This window comes from Astatotilapia calliptera, chromosome 10, assembly GCF_900246225.1.
Source record: "Astatotilapia calliptera chromosome 10, fAstCal1.2, whole genome shotgun sequence".
NCBI lineage: Eukaryota > Metazoa > Chordata > Actinopteri > Cichliformes > Cichlidae > Astatotilapia > Astatotilapia calliptera.
The window spans coordinates 1,442,033-1,462,713 of NC_039311.1; the positions used below are offsets into that span (position 1 = coordinate 1,442,033).

At 43.9% G+C, this 20,681-nt stretch overlaps 2 protein-coding genes across 9 annotated transcripts; one reads left to right on the plus strand and one right to left on the minus strand.

Annotated features, from left to right (window-relative positions):
• The first annotated feature begins 1,728 nt into the window (after nt 1-1,728).
• On the plus strand, nt 1,729-13,444 carry rps6kb1a (ribosomal protein S6 kinase b, polypeptide 1a). Of its 7 annotated transcripts, none has more exons than XM_026181767.1 (15): nt 1,729-2,042; nt 3,043-3,086; nt 3,800-3,920; nt 5,385-5,453; nt 5,961-6,108; nt 6,201-6,258; nt 7,373-7,473; nt 7,635-7,725; nt 7,816-7,906; nt 8,129-8,236; nt 8,340-8,402; nt 8,486-8,563; nt 8,650-8,757; nt 9,754-9,866; nt 10,955-13,444. In XM_026181767.1, exons 1-15 carry the CDS (start codon nt 1,971-1,973, stop codon nt 11,217-11,219), a joined length of 1,530 nt encoding a protein of 509 aa, XP_026037552.1. In that variant the 5' UTR covers nt 1,729-1,970; the 3' UTR covers nt 11,220-13,444. The 7 variants fall into 7 exon arrangements, with proteins under 7 accessions (XP_026037552.1, XP_026037555.1, XP_026037554.1 ...); XM_026181770.1 differs by having other exon boundaries at nt 11,036-13,444; XM_026181769.1 differs by having other exon boundaries at nt 3,043-3,052; nt 3,835-3,920.
• A 136-nt stretch (nt 13,445-13,580) lies between these two features.
• Nucleotides 13,581-17,918, minus strand: rnft1 (ring finger protein, transmembrane 1). 2 transcript variants are annotated; one of them, XM_026181776.1, is made up of 10 exons: nt 17,716-17,918; nt 16,805-17,253; nt 16,647-16,723; nt 16,459-16,559; nt 16,177-16,330; nt 15,919-16,077; nt 15,751-15,816; nt 15,549-15,650; nt 14,347-14,489; nt 13,581-13,713 (listed from the first exon to the last, which is right to left on the minus strand). In XM_026181776.1, the coding sequence occupies exons 1-9, from the start codon at nt 17,739-17,741 to the stop codon at nt 14,355-14,357; spliced, it is 1,269 nt and encodes a 422-aa protein (XP_026037561.1). In that variant the 5' UTR covers nt 17,742-17,918; the 3' UTR covers nt 13,581-13,713; nt 14,347-14,354. The 2 variants fall into 2 exon arrangements, with proteins under 2 accessions (XP_026037561.1, XP_026037560.1); XM_026181775.1 differs by having other exon boundaries at nt 13,581-14,489.
• Between the last annotated feature and the right edge of the window lie 2,763 nt (nt 17,919-20,681).

A 20,681-nucleotide genomic window follows, 5' to 3' on the forward strand; every position in this document is an offset into this window, starting at 1 on the left:
TGCTACCTCTGTGTGAGCTAAAACACCACAGGGTTTCCTGTCTGTGTACTCACAACAGGAAGGTACACTTACCTGTACTGCTTTGATATCTCTGTATCAGTGTAGACAAATTCTAGAAGACATCCTGAAGCTCTAAGCCAAAGGCGGCACAACATGTTTCCTCATCAGTACGATACCAAGAAATTCAAATATATATTAGCATTTGGTGCATTTTGTAATGGTTTTGGATTGGATGAAAGCGCGGCAATACAGCATGAATAAACAGGCATTTTTCAGGATGAATGAATGAGGAGAGAAGAAAAAAAGGTTGCCTTTTTCTTGCTGCCACCTACTGGTAAGAAAAAAGGGGGATTGTATACAAACCCTGATGTGAAATACCTGAAGAAGTCGCAAAGAGCAGAACATGAGCGTCTTATACTTGGGAGCCTTTACAACAGCAGATATTTTGACTCAGACGAGCAATGATGACTCATGTAAAAAACAAGTGTGTCAGTCCGACAGAATGATACTGAATCGTCTGGATGGAAGTCATCATCATCATCATCATCATCATCATTATTATTATTATTCACACCCCTGCCCAAAAACCTGTGCAGGCTAAACACGCGGTGCTGAGCAAGTTTATTAAACCACAGCCCAATGGATGCTTCATGCCCCAGCTGTCCTCAATTAGGAATAATTAATAAAATGACTTTTAAAAAATATTTCTGTATTGGTTAATCCAGGAGTTTGTGCAAACTCATTAATCTAAATGATATTTTTATCTGTTAGCTGTGAACGTTCAAATTTACTGTTATACACAAAAGCTGGTTTTAAATTGGAAAGCATTATATATATATATATATATATATATATGTGTGTGTGTGTGTGTGTGTGTGTGTGTGTGTGTGTGTGTGTGTGTGTGTGTGTGTGTGTGACTCATTCACACCTCCAGCCCTTTTTCCTGTGTCAGTCTATTTAAGTGCTTTCTGTGTAACATTCACATGCATCTCCGTACTCTGATGGATGCATTGGAGGGCAGCTTGGGGTCAGTTGGCAGACTGGAGCTGGGAGCACACAGGGATCGACCCATAGACCGTCGGTGACCTGCTCTACCCCCTGAGCTATGTCACCAGCTGAGCTACACCACCTGGTGGTCAACCACCACTAGTTTTAGTGGTTGAATTTTATGTTTGGTCAATTTCTGATTTCTCAGAGAAGTCCAGTGTCACTGGACTGCATGACTCGTTTACATGATCAGATTATGATGAATATGACTGTCTGTACTGCAAGTTTGGAAAGCAGCAAAAGGAAGATCTGTTAAGTCGAGGACTGCAAATTCTTACAATCTGCTGTTGTGAGTAGGCTAAAATAAAAGAGGAGCTTACATTATACATCTGACCTTTGTTTGATGAATATATAAAGTTAGTGTTAGATTATGACTTGGGTTCGGCATGGAGCACTACTGTGTCACATGACACAATTTCTGATTTTTGTTCTGACCCAAGTCTAAAACTATCATCTATATTTTTGGAAAAAACACAGGAAATGAAATACATTCTCTCATAAACATGTACTATAAATACGTTTTTATGCAAATCTTTAAATACAATTCAAATGTAATTTGCACAGACTGGGAAATAAATCATCCACCTATATTTATTCGTTCATTTATTTATTTTTCTTATTAGTGTGTGTTTGTTTGTTTATGTTGGCACATCTGACCACTTTCCCTCTTTCAGTTACTGGATTTATTTTCCTGATCTGCCGTTACTGGAACTCTTTCCTGATGTTTTCGTCCAGCCTGAGCAGAGTAGTGCCGCCGGCCGACGCTAGAGGCTCTTTTTGTTGCTGCTGTTCGATTCCTGTGTTGTTTTGGTTGGTGAGCCCATGCTTTCTGCTGTAGCCGGTTGTAACGGTGATGGCTCTCACATGAGGTGACGGATCGGGCCTGTGTTTTGTCATTTAACGCCAAGTAAGGTGTCGCGGCCATGGCCGCGGTTTTTGACATCGATTTGGATCAACCGGATGAGAATGTCTCTGACGAAGAATTTGAGGATGGGGTGAGTTGATGCTAACGCTAAGGCTAATGTCCCTGCTGTTAGCCAGTTAGCTAGAACTAAGCAGCTCCGAGGCCTAAGTTGCTAACACCGGTGCCCATGTATCCATTATCGGACACGTCATCTTTCACTCTTTTCCCGCGTATTAATGTGCTTTCACATACAACGTTAGCTACAATGAAATTAAACATTACAGTTACATTTTCTGGATTTTACTTAAAGTTTTGGACGATGGGTGGCTTAAGTTAAGGTGGCCAGCCCTCAAGTACAAGTAAGGTTATTCTTCAGTTGAAAGTGTACAAGCAGAGAAGATATCAACGCCAGAGGGTAAAGAAATCAAAAATAAGGTAAAATGTCAGGTTAGAAATAAAGCATAACGAAAGCTAAACAATAGCAATTGACGGTGTAGTAGCTAGGGCGTAAGGGGTTGTCCGATTATGGAGCTATGAGCGGCAACGCTATTAATCGGTATTTTCGGAGGGATGCTCTTATTGCCGTGTAACTAGCTACATTAGCTGCACATGAATGCTATATCTGCGGTTTGTTAGCTACTTTAATTTAATCAGTAGTGTATCCCTTTCTGACCGTTTTTAGAAAATAATAATAATACAAATAAATTATACTCCAGCCGACCAACAACAGGCTGAAATGCTACCGGTGCTAGCATCACTGCAGGTAAGAGGATCACACTTTTGCTAGCCTTCCCACCGCGGCGTAACGTTAACGCGAGGCTACGAGTCTGCTGTCGTCGCTGCGTTCCTGGTTATCAGTTTCGTTTAAAACTGATAGTGTTAGACATACAGCACGTCCCTGCTTAACTATATTGGTTAGCCGTGAGGCTGTCCTAACTTTGAGTGAACTAGGCTAATAAAAATATATCGCTAGAAAATGAAAAGGTCTGTAATGTACCTCCGATTGATTCAGACTCCCTAGTAAAGAACAGTTCTCCCTCGCATTCCTGTGTGCCTAAATGTTGTGTCCCGGTGTCCCCTTTTGTTTCCAGGGGCAGCTCAGTGAGTACATGGAGCAGTGCAGTAGCTTTGATTTGTGAGTATAAGCGATGTTGTGATTCACTGTGTTTCGAAAAAGGGAACAAACCATTTTTCTTAATTGGATGCGTGGGAGTCAACATTTCAGGATCTGGGAAAAACCTAAATCCCGTCATAGCTGTTTTTAAATTGGTAAAAGAACTAACCAATTTTAAGCGAACTTGATTGTACTTCTGAGCCATAAGAAATTTGCAACTAAACTTAATGGAAAACTAACATACGTTATGTAGTGCCAGACCATAACAACCCTCTGTAGCAGGGTTGTTTTGTTTTCTAATGCTGGGTTGCCCATTAAAGTGAACTGAAACCTGGTAGCTTTGAGAGCCGTTCATGCATCCAGGTGGAGACCTGTGGTGCTGTGTGAAGCACCATTTAGCAGGTAAAACAATCATTGTAATCTGTGATAATCCTGTTTGGCTTCTTTGTTCTCACTTGGAAATATCTGAGGGATCTTTGTGTGGAAGTGCTTTAGCAGTGGGCACTGATCTCACTCAGCCAGTCCCCCCACCCCAAACAAAATACATAAAAATAAATAAATAAAATAAAACTAGCATCAGAAAAAGTCCAGCCATTACCCAATGTTGTCACGGTGCTCAAGTGTTTGTGGCACTCATCCTAAAATGCTAACAGTGTTGTGCAAAATATTCTGAACCTGTGTTTCATCTTTACTTTCTTATCTTCTTTATTTATTTTTTTGCTTTGTTTTGCCAGTAACATGGATGACTGTGAGAAGTTTGAAATTTCAGAGAACAGCGTGAACAAAGGAACAGAGCAGATCAGGCCCGAATGCTTTGAGCTGCTGAAAGTTTTGGGAAAAGGTGGCTATGGGAAGGTGAGGACTCAAGACTCTCAAATCGACATTTCTCTCTGACACGTTTTCCCTCCTCCTTTTATTGACCCCTCTTGACTTGAAAGTTAGGGTTTGAAAAGGCTTAACTTACATCTTCATATTCATATGCATTTGATGCAGAGTTAATTTAAAAACAAAAAAAACCTTTGTTTTTAAAATCGTGTAAAATGCAACTTATATTTCTTAGCCTGGGACCTGGTGTCAGTATGTGTGGGAGGCATTGCAGATGTCTTGAAATTCCAGTGGGTGGAATGGGAAATTTGGCAATAGTTTACAGTGTCATTGTTGTTTATCAACAGCCCTCCAATTCCCACAAATATCTAGCAATATTTTTCCTGTGGTAGGAAGAAAGAAATCCTGTTTCACCTTTACCGTAAGCTCTTGAAGCAAAGAAGTAGAAGCCTTTCTTTGCATAGACATAAAGCATCAAAGTAATCCGTCTGCAGCTGCTTGTATCAAATCTTAGGACAAATGGAGATTTTAAAGATGAGTGCACATTGTAGGTTCTGCCTTATTTTTGTGGATGTAGAGCTCTGGAACTTCCCTGATGTTTCGTTGCTAAACTTGACAATGACAGAGCACATTAGTTATTTTGGAAACATTTTTCACTTAGCAAGCAGATGCATGACTTGCTCTGTCTGAAGTGGTTTTGACGGAGATGACAACAAAGTCATTTTCCGTAACTTGGGACTTACTTAGAATTATGAGATAACACAATCGTATTAAGAAAAAAGAAGAAGAAAAATGTAGCACATTGGCAGCTGTTTTGATATCGTCGTCATGTTGCATAATTTGGCAAAAGTTTCTCTGTATTTTTAACTGAGGGTCAGAACTCAAGCCTTTCCTTATACGAAGTAAGAACAGATGATTTTAGTCTTATTTTTTAAGAGTAAAGACAATGATTTTCAAATTCATACCTGAGCGATTGAATTTGTGTCTCGAATGTATAATTTTTCCAATTCAAAATATCTGGACCCCACAGCCAAAGGATAGGTGACGGTACATTCATCGTAGTTTTTGAAAAGGTGGTATTAAAAAGTCTTAAATAAGCTACAAAAGTCACATGCTTAAGCAATAATGTTAGCTATAAAATCATCTTATATCTCTCTGGAAGCTGTCAGCCGAAGTTCAAGATATTCAAACTAACATATAGATACAGTCAGTAAGACCCAGAGGCAAGCATTGGCATTACGTTCACCTGCTCTCACTGCGCAGAGTGAGAGCAGCGTTTCATTATGGGCGTTATGACCTTAGCTCCATGCCAGAGTGCGAGGGAGTGCTGCACATATTTGATGTTACATTAAAAAAATCTGTGTTGTATCACTGCTGCTTGTCTTTCAGGAAATGCATTTCTTTCTTTGTGCGCTTTAGTCTTAGATAAAATTTGATGAACCTTGTAGCACTCCTCCTTAAATGTCTTTATACAAATGTAAATTATTTTTGCAGGTGTTCCAGGTTCGGAAGGTATCGGGTGCCACCTCTGGGAAGATATTTGCTATGAAGGTTTTAAAGAAGGTGAGTAAATCTGCTTGCATGTACTCGAGTCGGGTTCATTCGTAGAAACTGGCCCGTGTCTGAATACACAATCAGTCTGGTGTTGCAGAGTTGATGTCCGAGTTCTCCGTATCAATAGCTACGAGCCGGAGCAGGTGATCTGAATATGATATCCTCTTACGCTGAGCTACGAAGCCAGAAGGACAAACCGACCTAAAATAATGGCACCAGGCGTTTTTCTCATGACACCTCAGAGCTGCTGCTTCTGTTCAGCTTGCCTCCTCTCTGCTGTCGACACAGAGCTCATGTCTGGCTCTCCTTGAAAAACCAGCTCATATTCCCCGAAGCCTGAGGTTTCGCTTAATGACTGTTTATTAGCTTAATGAGACTTAGCTGTAGCTACCATCTTGGCGTCCCGGTTCCCGCTCTGCCTCTGCAGCTGATGTTTTAAAGGTTTCGTGCCAGCTAATGGGGTAAGATTTATTGCCCAAATAGTTTCACACCCCTGCACTGTGCTTTTCTGTCCAGGCCATGATTGTGCGTAACGCAAAGGACACCGCCCACACCAAAGCCGAGAGGAACATATTGGAGGAGGTTAAACATCCGTTCATTGTTGACCTGATCTATGCCTTCCAGACGGGGGGAAAGTTGTACCTCATCCTTGAGTATCTGAGCGGTGAGAAGGAATTCCCAGTCATTCTATCAGTGCAGCTCCTCATTCCCAGTGTGAATACATTTGAACGATGAGTTTTCGTATGTGGTAACTAGGCGGGGAGCTGTTCATGCAGCTGGAAAGAGAGGGAATCTTCATGGAGGACACAGCATGGTGAGTTGGTCTGTTGCTGGTAAAACCTCGATCGTCTTCTTTTTTTGGTTGAGTTCAGTTTACTGCGCTCACAGTAAGCGCAGCTGCAAGCTTTCATTATCACGAACAAAGCCAGTGTCCAATGAAAACAGGGACAAATGTAAATATCATCCCTAAGAATCCTTACGTACCACGTGTGACAAACAAATACATCTGACATGTTGTGCACACACCGTACGCAAACATGAGTAGGTGGAAGTTGGCACTTATTAATATCCACTTTCACCAAAAACAGAGATGACCATCTGAGTGACACCACTGAGAGGAACGTTATCTACATTCATACAATTTGTTGTTTTTGACCAGACGTGTGAAGTTGTGTGTTTTGTTTGTTGCACACACTAACTCCTGTGACTGTGATGTTTCACATTAGTCCTTCCTACCAGCTTGCTGAACAGATTGATTTGCTGCTTTATACAGTAGTTGCATCTTTACATTAACTTGCATGTTTGCATATTACATGATCAGCACCATGCATTTAGGATGTTAACCCACAGAAGAGGCATCTTAACACCCAGTGATGTGACTTTATGATTCACATTCAGTCAAAAACAGGTTCTCCAAAATATTTCTAGGAATACAACAAAGAGACAAACAGTAGCTGCTTGTGTTCTGATTGGAGCAGACGGACATATTTAAACTGGAGCCCCAAAAAGCATCACGAGGAAAAACAATCACATCGAGGAAATTGGCACACGGGGGAGTTTAAAGTTTGAGGAACTGACTTACGTGAAGGGAGGCACGTAGGTGACTCTGTCTCTCAGACACTGAGCTGGAACAGTAGGACTGTTCAGCTGGAGCAGGGACTGAATGCTTGCAGTATGAGTCCTTTTGTCTTATAAACACAGTCTGTAGATGGAGACTCCATGAACCAAAGTGCTGAACAAATAAGGGTTAGTAGTGTTCCTAGAATAATGAGAGACACTGAGTGCAGAAAGGCACAGGAGTGTAAACATTACATCATAACGTGGGCAAGAAATGTGCGTAAACATAGAAGAGTAACGAGGAAAAATGGATAGAAATGTCAATGCATTCGACTAAATATGGGACCTGCGTTGTGTTTTTCTGTTGACAGTTTCTACCTGGCCGAGATCTCAATGGCGCTGGGTCACCTGCACCAAAAAGGCATCATCTACAGGGACTTAAAACCTGAGAACATCATGCTCAATAACAACGGTACTGAAACACTAGGAGCTGCTTACTAAACGTCCGACCTAGATACATGTCCTTCACCAACTGAGATTTTCTTGCAAATATCTTCTGCTTGTTTTGCATTCAACTATTAAAACACAACCTTGAACCTTCTAACGTGTCCTCTGTACGCATCCACCTTCTAGGACACGTGAAGCTGACGGATTTCGGCCTATGCAAAGAGTCCATCCATGATGGAACAGTCACCCACACCTTCTGCGGCACTATCGAGTACATGTATGGCAAACAGTCTGATGATTTGCATACACATCAGCACATTCATGCCTCTGGTTTGACACGCCTTCTCCTCTGCCTCTTCTTCTTCAGGGCTCCAGAGATCCTGATGAGGAGTGGACATAATCGTGCTGTGGACTGGTGGAGTCTGGGAGCGCTCATGTACGACATGCTGACAGGAGCAGTAAGTACAAACCAGTCAACATCTTAATAACTAACTAATACAAGTAACCGGAACCGTTACTCACAGCGTCCTTATCCAGTGTGTGAATGTGTGTGTGAATGGGTGGATGACTGGATATGTAAAGCGCTTTGGGGTCCTTAGGGACTAGAAAGGCGCTATATAAATACAGGCCATTTTATCGTGCTGCTCAGCTAATGTTTCCAATCTGCTGCTGTCCCTCAGCCTCCGTTCACCGGTGAAAACCGAAAGAAGACCATAGACAAAATCTTAAAATGTAAACTCAGCCTTCCACCTTACCTCACGCAAGAAGCCAGGGACCTTCTGAAAAAGGTGAGCTGTTAAAGCCTTGCTCCTCCCCACGCGCTTCACACGCCTGTCTCGTTAAAAAGCACTGATCTGCTGTCAAAAATACGAATATTTATGTTTTTTCTAGTTGCTGAAGAGAAATGCCTCGTTGCGACTCGGGGGCGGTCCAGGAGATGCAGCTGAAGTCCAGGTAGGCATCGCTTTTCAGATGGAGCTTGAAAAATATGTTTTTAAAAAACCACGCAGACACAAAATGGCTGTCATGTTTCCTAGGCCCATACGTTCTTCCGCCTTATAAATTGGGACGAACTCCTTGCTCGCAAAGTAGAGCCTCCATTTAAACCATTTCTGGTGAGTTTGTCTTCCACACAGAGATGTCCTGTGTAATGTGGCCATGAAGGTCATTAACTAACCTGATTACTATTGTATTTTTACAGCAATCAGCTGATGATGTCAGCCAGTTTGATTCCAAGTTCACCAGTCAGACTCCAGTGGACAGCCCCGATGACTCCATGCTCAGTGAAAGTGCCAATCAAGTCTTCCTGGTGTGTAACTGGTGCCTCACTCACCGGCCACTTCATTAGTTACACCTTGCAAGTGTTAGTGAACCTTCTGAACTGACTGGTAACTCAACAAGGTGCCGGCCCACATTGACAGGATAGCATCACACAGCTGCTGCGTCCGTGATGCGACTCTCGTTTCGACACGTCCCAAAGTGCTCTGTTGGGTCGAGTCTGGCCAGCCTTCTCCGGCATTAGCAGAGAATGGCTGCTTACTGGATTATTTTCTGTTTTGGACCACTCTCTGTAAACTCTGGAGATGATGGTGTGGGAAAATCCCAGCAGATCAGCAGTTTCTCAGATATACTCGGACCAGCCCATCTGGCACCGGCAACCACATTCAGAGTCGCTTAAATCACCTTTCTGCCCCATTCTGAACCTCACACGTCATCTTGACCATGTGTATGAGTTTAGCGTGAATGAGCGAGTCGCTGCTCTGCCATTGGCTGATTAGTTATGTGCACTAATTAGCAGTTGGGACAGGTATACCTGACAGAGTGGTGGGTGAGCGTATAATAATGTTGCAGGGTAAGATCTATGGAAGACGACTCATAACCTGCGTGTCAGTGTTTTGTAGAGTTTCGTTCGGTCATCGTTTGTGGTCAGATGATGTGAGGTAGGAAAACGCTAAATATCTGGTGCAAAGCTGATGTTGCTAAACTTACGCAGAGTTTTTAATAGAAAACGGTGCACTGACTGTTTGTGTTGTCTGAAAACATGCAAACAGCAGCTAGTTCTGGACATACTGGGTTTTTTTCGTGTTTTGTTTTTGTTCCCTTTTCTTACGAGAACCAGTTAATGCGTCCCATCTGGTTTAATCCTGTTGGTTTTCCTGGAAGCTTCACTCACTTTTCCACCGCATTGCATGATATGGTTTACTCAGCATTTCATTGCTCATCATCAGCTGTGGGTTGTTTTTGGAAAGATGGTCTTTGAAGTGGGCTGAGATCTTTCTGTTTTTGTCCTCCACCCCTTCCCCAGGGTTTCACATATGTAGCCCCATCTGTGCTTGAAAACGTCAAAGAGAAGTTCTCCTTTGAGCCAAAGGTCCGCTCGCCGCGAAAGTTCCCGGGAAGCCCGAGAACACCTGTGAGGTAACGGCATGTTGTTTTTCTCTGCAGATCTGTCCGATTTCACTGGTCATTTAAAAAATTTCCCAAAACAAGTCTTCATCCTGATGACTCACTCGCTGACCTTGTGAATAGCTTAAATTTTCTTGGCTAACAGTAAGGCATATAAAGTCATTAAAGCTTAAATGAATTGAATAAAAACATGGATAGGGAAGGTGAGGGGTGTTTTGGGGGTAATTGTACGCATCCCTTGTACGGAAGGTTTCATGAATAAGAACATTAAATAAAAAAACAACCTCAGATGAACAACAACACAAAATAATTTGAAGCCAGAATGCAGAATCAGTGGATCACAAGACCATTTCCAAATAATTTCAAGTGAATCGTTCTACTGTGGGAACGATTATTCCCAAGCAGGAAATGTTCAGCACAACTGTCATTGTACCCAGGAAAGCCACGTCAGTCCGTGCACTCCCTAAGAGCCACATCTCAGACTCGACAGGGAAAGTTCATAATAGTACAATTAGAAAAAGGCAAAGGTTGCAAGGACAAGGCTCTTTTCTCTAAAGAAGAACACGGCAGCACGGCTTAGATTGCAAAGTCGTATCTGTACACGCCACAAAACCTCTGGAACAATGTTCCAAAATGAAGATGTCTGGCAATAACGCCATAAACCACCGGCCGAGCGTGGTGGTAGAGGGATAATGATCTGGGCTCGTTTTGCAGCAAATGTGGAACTCCTGTGTACCAAAGTATCCTTGAGCCAAATATGCAGCTTTCTATCTGACAGCTAAAGCTTGGCCTAAATGGATCCTTTCATAGGACACATCAGGGAACCTACATCCAAGTGTCTCAAAAAGAAAACACTAAATGTGGTTTAATGACCCGGTCAAAGTCCAGACCTCTGACTGAAGAGAGCTGGAAGTCTTACTGAACCGAAGCAACGTTGTTGTTGTGTTGTTTATTCTCAGGTTGTATTTAAATAAACAAGTTTTCTTCGTAAGTCCTGGTGTGTGATGGTGTGCTTTGGTGTACTTTTTCACGACTGTAGCCGTGTGGTGCACATAACAGCCTTTGAGCCTAATCAAAGTATGTCATATCTTCTTACTCAGTCCGGTGAAGTTTGCAGGGGGGGGCAACTGGCACCGGGGACCTTTGATGACTGGCAGCCCATCTCTGCTTTCACCCAGCAGCTCGATGGACCAGCCCATGGAGGTTTCAGCAGTGGAGCAAATGGACACGAGCGGCAGCGGCTTCACCGAGGCTTCTGCGCCGCTTCCCATCAGGCACCCTTCAGGCATCAGTGTAGGGCCCTACAAGAAGCAGGCGTACCCCATGAACTCCAAGCGGCCCGAACACCTACGAATGAACCTATGACGCTCGGCTCGCCTATGAACGCCGGCCCTCTTTGAGTGTCCCTTCCTTTTCCTTTTGTCCTTTCAAAGAGACTTGTAGGATTTCTTTTTTACTTTGACTGACGCTGTCAACGCCGATCACCAGCTCTTCCAGCAGCGCCTTCCCCTCCTTAACCGCCTGAAACCTCCTGACTTAGCCTGGGCCTTTTTTTTTTTTTGTAACTCGCCACAGCTAATCAGCAGTTTATAAATTAGCAGAGCGGTGTGAGAGGTGCTCTTTGACAAACTCTGTTCGAACGTGTGCTGAAAAACGCCAGCTGACGAGTGGGCTCAGGTGATTGAGATGTACTCAACTGGCATTACTGTAGGATTTACTGGTGCTCTTTTATCTTCGAGTCTAGGGTAACGTTACTTGTAGTGTTTACGGCGAGTCTACTCCATCACAGTGAGAAAAGGATCTCTAATAAGGAGCGTTTGTTTCTTCCTCATCGTGACATTTTATCTGAACAGTCACTCTGTGAAATTTCGGATCGCGCTGTCAGTCAGTGGATTTATTGGATCATAGTTTCACAGGGTTAGGTCCTTTATATTTAAAGGACAGAGTCAGATCGCCTTCGTCACTAGAGCTGAGAGCAGGTGAAGAGCGCGCCTGAAGGAAAGCAGCTATAAAAAGACAAGTGAAATTTCAGCCAAGTGCATCACTTCCACCACAGTCGATACCAAATGCTGGCACTGCTTTGTGTGACTGGAAGGCTTCCTGCGGGACGCCGATCCAGAAACACTGATCGTTTTCTTTGTGTTGAATGTAAACAGACTCCAAAAGCCTTTGTGTGTCACTTAAATCTCCTGCTCTTATTTTTTAACTCATGCAGTCTCATTGCCACTGGCATGGTTGGAAACCAACAAGCATGTTGACCCAAAATACTCTGAGCCAGATTGGTATCACTGCCTTTTTTACTGACATGGGCTGCATTCATGTCTAAGGTACTGTGAGTGTGCTTTTTGTGCATTGTAACATGGCTTTAAGCGTAAGGGCGTATTAACACACACCTGTGTGAATAGACCATCTATTAAGAGTGCGATGTTTGGGATGTTTGTGCGACGTAAAGCTGCTAGATGAGCCTTTGGAGTCAAGCCATTGAACCCTGTCATCCTAAAAATGACCAAAGGTCGGATTCCGATTCCCATAATGCTAATGAAAGCTAAACGAGTGACTTCTGTTGTTGTTTTTGAAATTGTTCCCTGCAATCCACAAATGCTGACTTTAACGTTTGGCCAAAACGAGCTGAAGCTTTGGGGATTTTTCTGGTAATCATAAAAATGAAAACACAGGAAGTTTGCGCCTTTTTCTACAAATGAACTGTGTAGGAACTTCTTTTGGTTCATGTTTTAGGTTTTACTGACTGAGCCGATGTATTTGGATCATTCCTGTAAAGCAGCTGTGTTTAACAGCCGTCACTCCACTCGCTTACTTTGTTTATATTTATTTCAAGTGCCATTGTGGTTCCACTTCGTTGTCTACACTATGCAAACTATGTATTTATTATGTAGTATTATTCACATAGGGCAGCAGAATGTGTAAAAAGTTGATTTGACTTCTGTTGCAATTATAATCGTGTACAGTGTAATTTTATTTCCATAGAAAGTCTTACAAGAACCTCAGATGCAGCTTTTTTTAATGTTTCAAAGGCCCGACGTCTTACAGTATTTATTTCGAGGCATAGTTTCACTTTGAAACCTTTTTTTTCTTCATTTTAGACTTTCCTTGCCAAAAACTTGAAGTGTAGTTTTTCTTTTGCAGTGGAAAGATAGATGATGTTATGATGCAAAAACCAATGGGAATGGCACTGTGCCTTTGCTGACAGAGTACATCATGTATGTACAGTTTGCTGTATATTGTAGTTGTGTGAGTGCGTGTGCGCGTGTAAGGCTGGGATTGATTACCACCGCTGACGTCATGCCTTTCTAGGATGTGTACATCTTTGATCGTGGTCTGAGTGGGAGGTTTGGTGTGACTGTTGTGTCTGAGACACGGTGATGTAAAAGTGGTGCATTTTGCTTCTGTTCAGGTATGTTTAAGGAGCATTTTACACACAGATGTTTGAACCATACTTTATCAAGCTTACTTGATAACATGTCTCGAGTTGAAAAGGATATTTTAGTCACTGGTGACATTTGTTGTGTCGATCCTTCACCTGAACTGTATCATGTACATAATGAAGTTGAAATAAAACATAAATGAACAGAGCCTGTCTGAGTCCTGCTGGTGCAACAGAACATTTCAGCGTATCTCAGTGATAACGTCCAAGTTTTTTCCCATAAACTGGAAGCTGTTCACCAGGGAACTGGTCCCAGTTTGCTCCACAAATCAAGCCAAGAACTCTTAACTTAAATGTAGATCTTTAATCAGAGTTCATGGGTCAGAGCGGATAAAAATAACAGTGAAATGATTTTTGTACATAAAATAGATGTTTCTCCCAGTCTTTGGTTTTTACAAAAACGGGGCAACGTCAGCCCTGTAAAAAAATAATTTGTGTAAATCAGTATCACAATCTGCAGTCCCCCAAAAAAGCTGAAAGCAAGAAGTTTACTGTGTGCACATTAATGAGCAATTATACCTATGAGTTGTTCCAGAAGGTCAGCTCTGCAGCCTGATTTCAAACTGAACGATACAACTGAAGCAGATGCTTTTATTTGGCGCATTCGTTTGGATGAATCGGAATAGTTGCGATCAGAAATTAGGTAACACTAGACAAGACGGGGGATCAGGTGCTGTGTGTAATTCTCTTATGCTCCTATATTCACAAAACATTAAAAAAAAAACGTGGAAGTAATGAAATTTTCATTCTCGAGGAAAGTTTCAAAGACTAAAGGTGAGGAAAAGCAACACAAAGCAAAACTACTTAAATCAAAAAAAATACTCGAGGGTGAGAAAATAATTTCTGTGAGAAGAAGAAATTCTTTGCTGGAGATTTAACAAGAGAAGCCAGAAACGTGCCTATGGTTGTGTACCTTCACTGGCCCCGGCCAGCAAGGAGCCCAGCCTTTAACTGACTAATGAAACAGTGTGTACGACGTTATCTGTCAGTGGGGCTTGACAGCCATGAAAAGTCACATATTACATACAAAATAATACCAATATCCCACACCTGAACCATTAATAAATCTGCAGGTGTGGAGACGTGGCTCCATCTCTCCACTTGTAGACCTTCTCTGTGATGACTGTGCGGCAGAGGGGGCAGCTCTTCTCCCGGTTGAACCACATAGCGATGCATTCGTCACAGAATATGTGCTGCACAGCGGAGAAGTGAAAGCACATCAACACATTTTACACTCAAAAGTGCCTGAAAAGGGCTACTGAACTTCTTCAAGTTTGTTTTAGCTCCTTCGTCACTCTTTACACCAGCTTTGTCCTGATTGGCCGCCCCTTGCAGACATTTTTCAACAGCAGGTGGGGCGCACTTCTATGCTCAAGACTCCATAAATAGGCGGTTGTAGCTTTTGTAAAGTAAATAAAGCCGATATAAAGGTACCCTAAATTTGCATTCCTCTAACGCAGGGGTGGGAAACTCCAGGCCTCGAGGGCCGGTGTCCTGCAGGTTTTAGACGTGTCCTTGATCCAGCACAGCTGATTTAAATGGCTAAACGACCTCCTCAACATGTCCTGAAGTTCTCCAGAGGCCTGGTAATGAACTAATCATGTGATTCAGGTGTGTTGACCCAGGGTGAGATCTAAACCCTGCAGGACACAGAGTTCCCCACCCCTGGTTTATATACAGTCTATGTCACAGAGCTGTGTGCCTGATATAAAATCTGACAGGGAACATTTGTACACACTCTGACCTCACCATTTAAAAGTGTTTTACAGAAGCATCGAACACTGAGGCAGCAAATACAGGACTGTACTCAAGTCCTGAGCCACCCCTCATTACTTGATTTTCTATGAACAAGTAAACTTTTTATAGATTCAGCTAAAGAAATGGGAACAAATGTTTTGAGACAGGCTGGCAGCAACAAAGTCCCAACAGAAACCATTTCAGCTGGTTCACTGTCGGGGTGTCTGTCATGTGAAGACTTAACACTGATTCACTGGGCCTTGAGTTGGGTGCCTTCTTATGCTTGAATGACTTAGAGTTCAGCCTTAAATTGCTTAATAAACAAAAGAAATTTAAAAAAAGCATTCCTCTGAAAATGATCAGGTACAAGAACAGGACTGAAGATGAGTAAAAAGCAGCCAGTGTTCAAAGAAAAGTCTGGCTCCTTTGGAGCAAATCATAAAGAAATGAGGGGGGACTCAACACTTTTGTGGCAGCGTACAGCAGGCCCTGGAAGTGTGCACGTGTCGTTTTACCTGACAGAGAAGTGCACGTGGCTCCCTGTACTCTCCCTGACAGATGGGGCAGACATCTCCAGCCTCGTTACACTGACTCCTCGTGGCTGCTGTGCCTGTGCACTGAGAAATAACATGGAAACACACTTCAATACGGACACTTCAGCACAATCTGCATTTACCTTTAATTCACAATTTAAAGATAAAGCTGTTTAACACTGACCTCGACTCGTAGGAACAGCCTCCCAGTTTTCATTAAAGACGTCCACTGACCATACAATCCTAAAAGCTAAAAGGGAGAGAAAACAACAGTTTTCGATGTAATTGTCAACAGGAAACAGAACCCTTTTAGCATTTATACTACAAAAATATATAAGCTGTAGGATCACACCTTTAGTATGAGGTAGAGCAAAGCCAACAGGACCCCGAGTGTAAGTCCAGGGGTGCCTTCTGTCTCCTGGTAGGTGACTAGGTAGCGGAACCACAGTGGAACAGGCGCTATAGTCTGGTGGACTTGACCCAGCTCCTCAGTCAACATGAGCCACCGGCCCTGGAGAAATAAACTTAAGCTACTGAACCAGCCCTGCCAACAGGGCTTTGGTTTTCTTCATTAAGTCAACAATGTCGAGAATAAATCCACAAATCAAACCTGAGTTCGATAGGACACCAGTGAAGAGGGCAGCAGCAGAATAAGGCACTTGATTCCCATGCAGAGGAACTTTATTACAAAGTTGGTGACGCCGACTGCCCAGAGTGTCTCCCAGAAACCCAGCCGCTCAATGGTTGGACTGAGCAGGATGAGGCTACGAGGAAGGGTGACAGTCGGGTTAAACGGCATAATGCTCTTCAACAAATCTGATCACACTCCACTTTTAGGTCGGACACTATATTTCTAGTGATAAGTGAGGTGACACAATGGATCGTGCCTTACCAATGATAAAGTGTCTCTGTGAGAAAGGTGTAGTAAAGCAGTAAGGTGCAGGAGATCAGGAAGAGCAGCAGCCATATGCACTGCAGCTTTGAGTGACGATCCTGCACACAGACAACGTGTCGTATCAGGGACTTAATTAATATTCATAAACGCATCACAAATCAACAGTTTTTCAGCTGCTGACTCACCTGAAGAAAGACTTGAGTTTGAATGTTTTTATTCACATACAGAAAGGTCGTGAAGAGGCCGATCCCAACTGCTAAACCTGGTAAAGGAAGAGAGACACGATGACATGCGTTCTTGTGTTCACAGCTGTGGTGACACTGTTTTCTTCACTCCTGCTTACCCAGAGCATGTTGGATCACCAGCTTAGCGCACAGTATGACCAGGAAAGGAAGACTCTTTTGGAGCCAGCGGAAGAGACAGCGTAGCTCAGAAAGAGAGGCGCTGGGTTCTCCAGAGTCCAGATCAGGGTCGGGCGGGTCAAGCTCGGGCTCTGAACTGGAAGGGGGCGCCCGATTATGTGCGTGTGAATGCGTGTGGCTGTGGGAGTTGATCCTGCATCTCCTGGATGACGCACCTCCACTGGACTCTCCGGGACCACCGGTCATGGGTACTCGTACCTCACTGCTCTCAGGGCTGGAGGCAGCAGCACCACTGACAGGTGCCCTGGTGAAAAGCTCTGGCTGCAGAGTTAGGGATAAACCATTTCCCGCGTGACCTCCCCGCTCAGTTGAATTAGGCTGCATTACAGTAGGAGACTCCCTCAGTTTCAGTACTCTTCTGGAATCAGTCCTAAGACACAAGAGCCTCGGTCAGAGTGTGTCCCGCTGCAGCTACGATCACGGCCATGTTTACGTGTCAACTGACAGAGAGAACCGACGTAAAGACGTTAATAAAGTGTTAAGAAGTAATGAAGGGTTTAGCACTGTTTATGCTAAAACAGCCGAGACTCCTCTCTGACAGTACTGTGGTACTTTGGGGCACGAATGCGACTGGAGATCTGCTTTTTTAGGTTGGCTAAAGTTCACAAAAGTGAATTACTCTGACATTATTTCCATATAACTCATTTCATTATACCAACGTAACTACCGTTAGGTAAACCCCCCAGACATTTTCAAGTAATAGTAATAAAAAAAGGTCCAAAGCAGCTTAGTGACCGCTAACAGGTAAACTGAGCGTTTCCTACACACAGCTAGCCGTTAGCATTAGCAGCTAGCATGTTTCTTCTTAGGCCCCGTTTAAACTTCAGCTCACCTGTCATTCTGGACCCGGAGTTTCATGGTAGGCTCTGGGTCTCCATCTAGAACAAAAGCCGACCCGCCAAACGAAACAAAAACAAAAAAAAACAAAAATAAGATGTTAGCTTTTAGGCTAAGCCATAAGCTGCTTGTACAGACATGACGTTGTTTTACGACTGCACACGTCACGACGTTTTTTTCTAGTTCAGGCGGTTTTTTTTGTTTTTGTTTTGGTAAAATGACGCAACACCTCCACCTACTGGGATGTCCCAGAACTGCAGTCACATGACAGGCATAAACCCTTTAGAGAAAACACACATGTGTCGTTATGTAGGCGGCTCAGTTTCCAGAGCAGGTTTTAGTTGCTCACAGAAATTGAGATGGTGAATAAAACGTTTGCAGCTGAACCAGAGGATTTAGCCCCTGATGTGTCTTTGAGACTGCAGCTCCAGTGTTGCTGCTGATTCTGCTGCTGTAGCCTTGGTATCTCTTCATAATCGGATGTCTTTAAAGCACTTTGCATTTTGTTGTTAGAGCCTGAGTGGTTGCAGTACTCTTTTCCTGATCTCAGCTGCATCACTGATCTGATCACGGATTTTTATCACAGTCACAAGTAAAAAGTCGACCAATATAGAGGTTTATCATTTCATCTTGGCTCATGATCTGGATTTCAGATCACAACGTGGAAGAGTGGATCCAGCAGATTCCAAGCACAGCATCCGAGGTCTCTCTCCGGAAGAATTCAATCCTAGGAACAGCTAAGATACAAAGATACAAACGTACACCTATCTGGAATAACCCTGACATATTACAAAACAATAATATGATTAGTTTCCCTGAATGGAGTTGTAAAGGAATTAAATACTTAGAACATATATTAGAGGGAACAGAATTTATTCCATTTGACAGACTAGTTACACAATATGGGATCAACAAGAAAAGATTTTTAGAATATCAACAAATTAAATCCATAGTAAAAAAGAAATTTAACCTCAGTCAAGTTGAATTACAAACACCACTAAGTGCGGCACATTTTCTTACTCTTAAATCCCCCAAATTATTATCTAAAATATACAGAACACTTTCTAAATTAGATGAATCAATATCCCTTCCTATTGCAAAATGGGAAGCGGATTTATCAGTTAACTTAGACCAAAACTTCTGGTCTCAGATTTGCTTAAAAACCTTTCATCTAATTAGAAATCCCAGTCTGCAATTAATTCAATACAAAATACTACATAGAGTGCACTATACAGGTCATCGGATGTTCAAGATGGGCTTTACGTCTACCAACAACTGCTCACACTGTCAAGGCAATTCACCGGACAATTATATCCACGCTCTTTGGTTCTGTCCACCAGTTCAGAAGTTTTGGCGTGAGATATGTGAAGACTTATCAAAGTGTCTGAAATGTAACATTCCAACTTCCCCCTTAGTGTGTTTGTTGGGCAGCTTAGATAATGTCACTTCAGAAAAGAATATCGCCCATATGGTTTTCACTGCCCTATGCATAGCCAAGAAAACAGTCCTCATGAACTGGAAAAATAAAAATAATCTTAATTCTAACCAATATAGAAATTATCTATTAGATTACATTAGTCTTGATACAGCCTCGGCCACCACATCAGATCAATTGCTCTGGGCTCCTTTGATCAGCTGCATCACCTAGTGGGGGTGGGGGGTTGTGTGTTGCCGGGGTTGTGGGCGGGTGGGTGCATGGGGGCCCATTCCTGGCGCAGGGTGCCGCCGGTGCATCGAGCCACCTGGGGGGCTCTTCAACTGGTGGGGGAGATTGTCACACCTTGCAGGAGCTTTCCTCTCTTCAGGAACTCTCTGCAGGAGGGGGAGATACAGGAGAGGTGGAGGAAGATCTCAGCCTGGGCGTCTATTGTCTTGTGTAGTCTGGAAGATGAGTGGATGGTGGGGTGGGTGCAGTTTTCTCTGTGGTGGGGTTGGGTGGACTGTCCCGGGCTCTGTTGGGCCGGGGGGGGCGCTGCTGCACTGGGCCCCGGTCTGGATGGGCCTGGGCCCCCTTTCCCTGGCGGGTCGCGGAGTATGGGGGTGCCTACTGGGGTCAGCGGGGGAGCTGGCCCCAGGGAGGGGTCACTTGCCCCTCCCTTACTTCCCTCCCCATCTCCAGCTGCCTCCCTCTTCCCGCTCCACCACAACCACCCACACATGCAGGGCCTTGGAGTAGGGGTATGTCACCAGGGTGCAGAGGAGGCTACCCCCCCCCCCCCCCCCCCCCTCCGTCCCCTTCTGGCTGCCTCTGCCTCAATTTTATCCCACAACTTAGACATTCACATTACTCACACTCTCATTACACATACATATAGGATCTTGGGGGTGGGCACGATACACGGAATCCAAAGTACCATCAGGGTGTACACCTCACCCCTGGCGTCGTTGCCCACCTCTCAATTTTAAATACACGTAGACATTGAGGGCTAGCAGGAGGGACCATGCGCTTACCTGCTGCTCTCTGGTAGGTAGCTCCATGCCCTCCTGGGTTTTAAATGCACCTTAGAACACACATGCATCAACACTACAATGAGCGGGTGGAGGGAGGTTTGGAGTCTTCTCTCACCCCCATTCTCTGCGGCCTGCTGGAGCGGGGGGGCTAGGAGGAGGAGTTGGCCGTCCGACTGCGGTCTGGGGTGTGGGGCCTCCCTGCTGCTGCGGAGTCGGGGCGGTCTGCCTCTCCCCACCGCAGGGAAAAGGGAAACACCACCTGGGTCTGGGTGCAGTTCCCCCTCCAGGGGCAAGGGTACCTAGACCCGGTTTGTAGAGTACGCTTGGGGAGTGTGATCGTGTGTACAGCGTCTCTTTATGTCTGTCTCCACGTTGGTTGAGTGTGGAGTGAGTGCATATGAGAGCATGAGGGTGGGAATGGATGTTTGTATCTGTGTGTGCCTGTATGTCTGTGTCTATATGTCAGGTTGGGTATCAGACGCCACCTCTCTGGGGACATCTCAGGCCCTC